We start from the raw sequence: 10,026 nt of genomic DNA, 5'->3' as shown, positions 1-10,026 counted from the left end.
TTCTCTCAAAAAGCTTGCCCAGGATCGAGGTAAGACTAACTGGCCTATAGTTTCCTGGGTCCTCCTTCCTCCCCTTTTTGAAGATGGGAACCACATTGGCCCTCTTGCAGTCCTCTGGCACCACACCAGAGCACCACGAGTGCTCGTAAAGCCGTGCCAGAAGTCCCGCAATGACCTCAGACAATTCCCTCAGTACTCTAAGGTGAAGATAGTCCGGACCGCTGATTTGAATACATCCAGTCCCTCCAGAAGTTCCCTAACTAGTTCTTTACTAACTCTTGGCCTAGGTGCGACTCCCCTGGGATCTAATGGGGGTCCGGGGGGGGTGACAGTTCCGGTCCCTGCTCAGGAAAATGGAGGCAAAGAAATCGTTAAATATGTTGGCTTTGTCGTCTGGTGTGACGACCAAATTTCCTAGCGTGTCCTGCAGGGGCCCCACATTACCCAGAACCTTCTTTTTGCCCCCTATGTATTTAAAAAAGGGCTTCTTGTTGTCCTTGATCCGGGAAGCTAGTCCCAATTCCATCTCTGCCTTGGCCTTCCTGACTGCCCCCCTGCATCAGACAGCCCTTCACCAAACCCATATTTGAAGGGCACAGCTAGTTCTGGGACAAATGCAACATCTGTTTGTAGCTTGAGGCATGTGGTTAGGTGGTTCCTTCCTATCGCTGAACAGAATACAAATATTCAGAATATAGCTTAGTCGTGTCCAGTTCTTGAAGACTGCCTTTGTTGGTAGTAGAAATAGTAAAGCAACATTAATCTCAACATAAATTTTCCCAAATTTAGAGTTCCTGTGTTTTCCTACGGGCACCATTAATTCCAGTTTCCTTATCCTTATGGAGTTACAGAGTGCATAATACACAGCAAGTGAACTTAATTTACTCAGCAGTTTTATGTCGGGTATTAACACCAAATAAATAGGATAGACCAACAGGGAAGTCCTCACTAGCCTTGTTAGAGGATGGGAAGTGGAGGGAAGATGATAGTGTACTTAGGATTGTGCAGACTGGTCATATATTTAGAATATGTAGAGGTTGCCCATTTGATAAGTGTTGTAGCTATGAAAGGGGACTATAGGCTGCCATGAATCCTGTTTGCAGATTGGTGGATAAATTCTGTCTCCTCATTTTTTTTCATATAATTTATTTGCACAAAGCCTGTGTACATGGCCTTTTCTGCAGCAGGAGGAATGGAGTGACTTTAACCCTGGATGAATGGAAAGGTGCTATTGACTGTAAATAAAATTGCATCAAGAATGGAGTAAATAGCTCCAGCTTCTTGTAATTTGTTTTTGATTCATGAAGCATAGTTTATCAGTTAGTTTCAAGTACAAACTCATTGATCTTTGTGTGTATCATGTTTGCTAATAGGAAGTTTATTTGATTTTCAGAAACATTGTGATCGACAAAAATCTAATCTACGGATACGCTTCAGGCCTTCTCTTTTCCAACATGTTGGCCTGCACTCCTCACTAGCAGGAAAGATCCAGAAACTCACAGTTAGTAACTAAAACTTCCCTTTCCTTTTAGAGCAAATAGGGTTGATAACTTGCCAGTGTTTGTGAAAACAAACATTTTATTATAGTCTAGCATTTCAAGTATAATGTACTGTATTTAGAATCAAACTTGATAAATGCCGGTTAAATAATAAATTCCTTCAACTCATTTCTTATGCACCAGCTGCATAGTTTTTCATTTTTAATCTCTAACATTTTATCTGTAATAACATAGCCTTATTAATCGATGAGATCTAATATTTTCAGTAGAGGAAATGGGTCGTACATTTGCTATCCTTCATTTTCCATTTTCTTTTAAGTACTAGAAAAACTAGCCACTAAGAAAAAAAGAATAATAAAACAGATTGGCTGACTAGCTTAATTTTATATTTGTCTGTCTTTAAATTAGGATAAAGATTTCCTGAAACCGTTACTACATAAAATTCATGTGAACCCACCTGCAGAGGTTTCTACATCTTTAAAAGTCTACCAAGGACATACACTGGAAAAAACCTACATGGGGGAGGATTTTTTCTGGGCTGTTACTCCTGTTGCTGGGGATTATATTCTATTTAAATTTGACAAGCCAGTCAATGTAGAAAGGTTAGTAATTACTTGTCTTTTGATCTCGTTGCTAAAGCTGCTGCTAGCTGACCAATTTTGCTTGACAATGAAATTGAGGAAATAATAAAGCCTAATGAAAAAGTAATTTCATACAAGAGGAATGGGTTAAGTTGAAAATGTCATTCACTCCACTCCTTTTCCTGTAATTGTTTCTGTGTATTTTATTTAATTTATTTTGCTCTAAAATATATTTTGTTTATTTTCTTTTCACCCCATCCTGTCCAAAATTTTAAAAAAGAAATTGTTTGTTTACAGTTTGTGTGTGCTGCCTTTTCAGGCACATTGGGACCTTCTCTTGCTGTTGCTTTGCAGACCTAGGACCTGGTAGAGAGAATTTGTCTTGAAATACACATGCTCCGAGGTAGGAGGTGGGGTGGGGGGAGTGCTTTAATTAGACTGGCTTTTAATTAAAGCACCCACAGCATCATGTGTATTCAGTATCCTGCGCTTCAAAATGGCCGCAGGGGTGGATTCAGTGATCTTTAGTTAAATCCCCTGTGGTCATTTTGAAAAGCAGGGATGTTGAAAAGATGTGACATGGAGTGCACTAATTAGCACACTCCAGCAGACTCGCTCTGATGCATGCTAATTAGTGCACTGCATCAGAGCTCTGTCACATGTATAGGTACCCAATGTGAATAGGTGCTTCCTTTGTTGAACTAGTCTTTTGGTTGCCTTAAATTGAATCCAGTCAGTCAAATACTCAATGGCAGCTACTCAAAGGCTATAGGACTTCATTTCAGTTTAGCCATCTGAAGGAGCTCCAATTTGTTAAGTAATTTCCCCATTATAGCTTTTTTCAGATGAATTTGACCTAATGCATGTTACTTGGGAAGTATGGGCATTAAAAATGATATGTTAGTTGATTAGAAAAGTCTTTGCTTGAAGCATTGTAAGTTCCATGTGGCTATAACTTTGGGAAGGATATATATATACCATACCCCTTCATATAGAATTAAGGATCTTTTATCCTGTGTTAGTAACGACTGTTCTAATTTACACTTTTCAGCTAACGTATGCGTGCTGTGGTGAGGTGTTCTATTTTTTATCTACTTCAAATTGTCTTTGTCCAAGTTAAAAAAAACCCATTTAAATAAATAAATAAGACAGATAGAGAAAAGGATTGTTGTTGTTTCATTAGAATGTGTCAGATGCAACCTGAGAGTATTGACAAGTGTTCAGAACTTGCTAGGAAGTTTTAGATAAATTTTGTATCTTAAACATTATCGTGACTTAGGAGTAATACACTTCAGTAAATATTTTACCTATGTGAAGGTCATCTTGAGCAACAGAAAGTACCAGCAGTTGTACATAATAGGGAGATTGTTTCTATTAAGTGATGACAGTTTAGGTTTGAAGAAATAGAATGTCTGGGCTTCTTCTGTTTCTCAGAGTAAGTCCATTAACTAAATGGGCATAAAATTTTAAGCAGTAAAAAAAATTCTGCATGAGTTAATGCTGGAAAATACAGTTTTGGGAGTAAACATGAATTTGGCAGGAGGTGTACAAGGTGATATTATGCTATAGGTTTTGTCTTTTCCTTTTGTCTTTGACCGTAAACAAACAAAACTTCTCCTCTCTTCTGCAACTGAATGAAATCTTGTCTGCCAAATGACTGACATATAGCTGCTTAGTAGCTATATTAATACAATCCTGATAAACGTGCTTCTTGGTGGATACAATGACCACACTGTATCAGGTGGTGGAAATGTCCTAGGGTTGCCGTGCTCTCCCCTAGCGCCTCCTACCATGCCAAGTTTGGGTTAAAGTACCCTCATTCTCGCCCGCCACGCCTTGATCATCTGAAAGTAAAAGGGAGGTTGCCTCTCGTCTTCCTGGTCATGGTTCCTACTACCCCGATCCTTGTTTATACAACGGGGTTCTGAACACCCCAGCCTTATGGGCTATGCATGGCTCCAACCACCCCTGTACCATGCCCCAAGCCTCGCTGATGGACCTGACTTTGGTTTCTCTCATACTCTGCACTCGGGTTCTCCACAGCCCTTGTCCTTCAGCACACCCTCTAGTGCTCAGGCCCTCCATAGCCCTTGACTCGCAGTTGCACCCCACAAGCGCTCTGGCTTCCACAGCTTTGTCTTGGAATCATGCCCCACAGGCACTCTGGCTTTGCCTTCTACCTGATTTCAGACTCACGCAGTTAACTATCTCTCGGTATAAGATATATGAACTTGTCTAATTGAGAGAGAAGACACGCATCAGTTTCTACCATTTATTGAAAGACACAGCTTTTATATCCTTTGGTAACTTAGCTTATCCTAAACCAAGCTCATTATAACAGTGATGAGTAAAGTGAAACAAACACTTGAGTTTTTTGGTTTAACAGTTCTTGTACTGAACTCTCCACAAGGAAAAGTTCCTTATCAAAAATGCTGAATACCCAGTAATAGTATGCTAAGATACAATTTTCCCTTCTGCAGCCACCAATGTACTTGTTCATGTATGCCTTTCTCCCTTTTAGTGCTGCAATTGCCAGTCTTTCTGGGTGTGTCTACATGTTCATTAATGCACTGTAGTTAAGGCACATTAAGTTTAGTACTTGTATAACCAAATACTAAATCAATGTGCATTAGTGCCGACGCACGCTTTATAGTGACGCTAACTGTGCAGTAGCCTAATACTACTGCACAGTAGCATATTAGCATGGTTTTTGCCCTGGATGCTGCTGCACAGTAGAATTAGTATACTGCACAGTTAGCATGTCATGTAGACACACCCACTGGCAAGTAAATTGCATATCAGCATTTTGTGGTTTGTTTACAAAATATGTAATTCAATTCTAGATGACATGACCTTTAATATAGGTTATGTTTTAAAAATAACAGCCTTAAAACGTTATCCTTTTGAGTTATGTTAGAGTCAATAGTTGTCTACTGCTATTGATGTACATTGTCTGTTTTCGAAGTACACTTTTTATCATTAAAACTGATTGCCTTAAAAATAGCTTTGAACATTTGACTGTTTTATCCCTATAATCTTTGGGTCAAAGATGTGTAGAATTACAAAGTTAAAAAGTAAATAAAGTGTACTTTCCTTTTTTCCTTTTAGTTGCTCTTTCCTAGGAAGATGTCGTACTTTTTGTTGTGTAGATCATTGGAATATGCACCCTACTTAATTTTGGTCGTGTTAGTTTTAATAGGAATCTTTAACAAGTCAATCTTGAAGAAAAGAGGAGATGACTGATTAATATGCTTCCTTTTTTAAAAATACATGCCACATTCAGATTGTACTTTATAGCTTTTCTAAGACGCAGCTTCATTTTAACAGTCTCCATTGAAAAAACCCAACCTTGATAGTACACTGAAATACTTAACTGGCAAAAATATGATAACACTAAAGCATTGTGAAAACAATAGTTATTAATAATGTCATTTTCAAAAAGCACAAATTAAGATCACTATTTGTTCTTTTCAAAATGTAGTTATACCAGTTTAAGTGTAATTTTTGTACCTAGCTTACCAGACTCAGGACAGAAAACTGTGAAACCCTAATTGTTATCTCCTCCCAGTTTGACTGTGAGTCATTAACGACTGGTCAAATCATTATGCTCAAAGAGTATAACATCACCCTCCCTCCCTCTCCCCACTCTGGCACAGTGTGGTGCAGGGGGAGCCCCCTGCTGCCAAATGCCACCAAAGCTACAGCTCTGTAAGCCAAACCCAAAGGATGTGTGGGCCACAGGTTGTTGACCCTTGGTTTAAAGGGTCTCCATTTCATGTTGGTGTTCTAGTTGCCTTTTAAATTGTTTTGTTCTCATGTTTTATAAAACATTCTTTTCTCCTACTGTAAGCTGCCCTGAGCCTTTGTTGGGAAGGATTTATAAATTGAATGGGTAAATGAATAAATAAACTTTTCTTTTATGTGTTTTTTTCCATAGAACAGATGGACTGTGCAGGTTTTTAACTTCCTCTCTAGAATAGGGTATAGCCTTTTCCTGCGATCTTCTGAGCGTATATTAACCAACCACTGTGCCAGAATGTTAGCAATACCTTTGCCTCTCTTGCTTTTACATATGGTGTGTTACAGTGTTTCCGTGTAGTGCAAGGGTTTGGAGTGATGATTTGGGGAATTCCATGAGTGAATGGAACAGGGGATTGGACTCAGTGACCCTGAGGGCCTGTTCCAGGCCTAAGTTCCTGTAGTTTAAAATATGCTCTGTGACAACGAAAAGAGAAATTGTTTATCAGTTTCACTTATGACTAGACCACACCCATTAAGAAGAAAGCAGATAATGAAAATTGATTCTATTTCTAATTGCTGTTCCATGCACTATATAAAATGGCTAATTTTTTTTCTTACTGGAATTCGCTTGCCTTCTGGAAAGGAAAATACTCATGAAAAGAAAATACTAATGAAACTAGTAAATAAAAACAAGCATTAGAATGACTTACTGAACAAACAAGCTCATGATAAATTGGAATTGTTGTATTGCTTAGTTTCATCATCTGAACTACTTAAAAGATTCCCTATGTGGCAGAGACGATACAGTTACAAATTCTTTCTTCCTGGACTGTTATCTCAGTACAGTAGTAACTGGTCTGGCATTAATTAGCTGTTCTTCATTCACATTGCTATCCCTTGTCAATGTAGAAATACTCTGAAAAAGATGCAGTTCCGTTATTTCCTACTCTTGTTTTTTAGTGCTAGCCTGGAAACTAAATGCTTTATTTGTATAGGTTCATATACACTGCATCAGTTAAAATTACCATTATTCCTTCTCTAAATGTATTATATACACAGAGTGTCTGATAAAATTATACTGGTATTTTAATTTTAAAGGACTTATTTCAACATTTCAAACAATGTTTTTAGTTAATAGAAAAGTGTAAAAAGGTCCTTTGTGTAAAGTTAATTTTACAGTGTTTGTGATGTTTGTATATATTTGACCTTGGTTAATCCTTTTAATGTATATATAAAATTAATGCAATCTATATGAAAGGCAAGAAGAGGGGCACTTGGCCATTTGACCTGTGTGAATTACATTCTAAAGGATATAAGAATGCTTATAGCTAAAATAAAAGAATTCAGCCTATAGAAACAATAATACTTTTTTCTAATCCTACATAGATAGACTTTGGTATATCTAGGAGAATATTAATGTTTTTTCTTTTATTAGAAGTTTGTTTTCACTGTCAGCTTCGCCTTATAAGCCTTGCATAATCAATAGATGATAAAAATGGTATGATTAACGTGTGTGTGCTGGATTTTGCTACAAGCATGGATAAAAAACTGCTTTTAAAAAGATTTAAAATGTTAGATATTAAAAGGGAAGTGTTGAAATAATAAATAGAGAATAAGGATGTTTACTTGGATGTATACAGCACTTCCCTTATCTGATTCTCAGGAAAACATTGCACATTTACAGACTTGAAAATTGTCTAAGGGTCCCTGTTTCTGATTTTAGTATCTTACATTATCAGGAGGGAACTAGGTTTACCATTGGCTGTGGGAAAATGTACATTTTCTCCTTTAAATGCAAAAAACGCAGGAAATGGCGGGTTTTCCTGAAGGCTGGCAAAGTTCCATCCTGCAAGGGGCTGCTTGGGGCTGGTGGGAGCAGGATGCAGGGGTCACCATACTCATGTGTGGGGTGGCAGGGAGCTGCAGGCCCTGGCCCTGGTCCTCTAGGCCTGGCAGCTGGGGGCCCCCTCTGGCAGGGCTGAGAAGGGCAGCGGACTGTGGATTGGGCGTGAGGGGCACCAGCAGGGCTGGGGAATGACAGGCTGTGGTTTGGGAGTGCGGGACTCTGGCAGGACCAGGAGGCTGTGGGTTGGGAATGAGGGGCAACAGCAAGGCTGAGGGGCTGTAGCATGAGCAGAGGCAGGACACTCAGATATCAGGACTGCTCAGGACCACAAAGCAGCAGGGGAAACAGCTACAACTGGATCCACATCCTGGTAAGTGAAGGGGACAGGGAAAGCTGATTTTTTTATGATAAAAAACCCCCCAAAATCAAATGCTAAAATATATAAGTATTTAGAATATATTTATTATAATGATTGAGGCACCGGTAGGCTTCCAAATTGCTTTACAATTGTAAATATATCAATAAAACATTGTGTTCAACTGATGCCTGTATATATTAAATTTCATTTTAATTGTTTCATTTTAATTGTTGAAAAACGCAGATTTGGGGGGTTTTAATTAGAGAATTTTCAAATCTTTATTCAAGAATTTGGGATTTTAAACCAAAAACCAGGATCCCCGATCATCAGTCATGTCTAATGCACTTATTCATTAATATCTTTATTATTTTTATGCAATTTAACACATCAAAATGAGAATTGTAATGCTTTCTTCTTATATATTCACAGCTATTAGACTTGTGGTGGATTTCACTTGCACTTATTTGAGTAGATTTATTTCCCATTCAGTATTTCTGTTAATACTTTATCTAGCTTGCTGTCAATCGAATCAAATGAAACTTCCCAATTTTCTATTACACTCAAATTACAAAATACCAAAACTAAGGTTTCTAATCCAACCTTTCCTCTCTCTCTTTCATGTATGTCTTTTATAAGTATATACCATTTCTTAAATGTTGTCATTCTTTTTTACATTGTTAGAGATCCCTGTGTGGCATGTTTTACTACTGTGTACTTTGAATAAGGCAGACAGTGTCTACAAACAAAGAAAAATAGTTAGCCATATTAGTCTGAAGTCAGGCAAAAGGAAATGTAGAGTTGCATCTTACAGATTAATTCAGAGATGCATAAGGTTTCATAAGCAACATCTCAGTTGTCAGATGCTATGGAAGGACTTCCAGAAAGCAGGTGTTCAAATAGAAAGTCCCAGACATACAAAGGACAAATAAGGGGGAAGGAAAGGAGGGGGAGTAGTTCTGAGTGGGGCAAAGGTGGGTTGAAGAGAAAAACAAAGCAGTAAAGACATAGGGAACATAGGAACTAATCAAGGTAGTGTAAACTAATAAGAAACTCCAGTCTCGGCTTAAACTATACTTAACTCAGTCCAGTCTGTGGGTGATTTCTTATTCTGGAATTTAACATTCAACTATATTTTAAAGTGTTGTTGCTTAAGAACATCTACTCTAAGGTCAACAATGGAATGTCCAGGTAGGTTAAAGTGTTCTGCCACAGACATGTGTGTTTCTGGACTCAATGTCAGATTGGTGTCTATTCATTCCTTTACATAGGGATTGTCCTGTCCCATGTGGACAGCAGAGGGGCACTGTAAACAAGGGCAAGTTTGATATTGGTAGAGGAGCAGGTGAATGAACCCCAGATGCTACAGTTCATTAATTCATTTTAGTTGGTCCAGTGATGATGTGGTCTTTGTTCGTGATGGGGCACATCTGGCATCTAGGTCCATTGCAAGGCCTAGAACCTTGTTGAGAATAGGAGTTAGATAGTCTGTTGCTGGAGAGATGCCATTTGAGATTCCATTTTATAAAAATAACTTGATAATATATTTACCAAATGTAAATTAATGAAAACTACTTTTAATTGACAGCCTTACTTTAGAATGTCTTAAGTTTATATATACAAAATATTAAACTAAAACCTCCTTTCATAGCTATATCTTTTAAAGGGAACTAATTCAAGTTCAAGTTAACTACTCTTTTTGTTTACATATTGTAGTATAATATGATATTACAGTGTGGGTGTGCATTTATATTATATACTATGTAATTATATTTTATATATACACTCTTATGTATCCATGTGTGTATGTATCTACTGTGGGTGTGGGTGTTGTGGTGCCAGGCCAATTTGAATAACTCCTTAAGGCTTAGCTGTTAAATTGATACCACCTAAGTCTCAGATACCCACCTACTAAGGCATTTTCATAGATTCATAGATGCTAGGGTCGGAAGGGACCTCAATGGATCATCGAGTCCGACCCCCTGCATAAGCAGGAAAGAGTGC

The 10,026-nt window shown here is 38.1% G+C and overlaps 1 protein-coding gene across 2 annotated transcripts in view; it reads left to right on the top strand.

Annotated features, from left to right (window-relative positions):
- MGAT4A (mannosyl (alpha-1,3-)-glycoprotein beta-1,4-N-acetylglucosaminyltransferase, isozyme A) overlaps positions 1-10,026 on the top strand; it is a 158,296-nt gene that overhangs the window by 126,447 nt on the left and 21,823 nt on the right. For both annotated transcript variants that reach the window (XM_019529468.1, XM_019529467.1), the window contains exons 11-12: positions 1,394-1,501; positions 1,908-2,101. In XM_019529468.1, the coding sequence (XP_019385013.1) occupies positions 1,394-1,501; positions 1,908-2,101 (302 nt within the window). The remainder of the gene's footprint in view (positions 1-1,393; positions 1,502-1,907; positions 2,102-10,026) is intronic.

The sequence above is a fragment of the Crocodylus porosus genome, unplaced genomic scaffold (genome assembly GCF_001723895.1).
Source record: "Crocodylus porosus isolate Cpor-Errol unplaced genomic scaffold, CroPor_comp1, whole genome shotgun sequence".
NCBI lineage: Eukaryota > Metazoa > Chordata > Crocodylia > Crocodylidae > Crocodylus > Crocodylus porosus.
The sequence above is the reverse complement of the archived record's forward strand: the minus strand, read 5'-3'. Positions and strand labels throughout refer to the sequence as shown.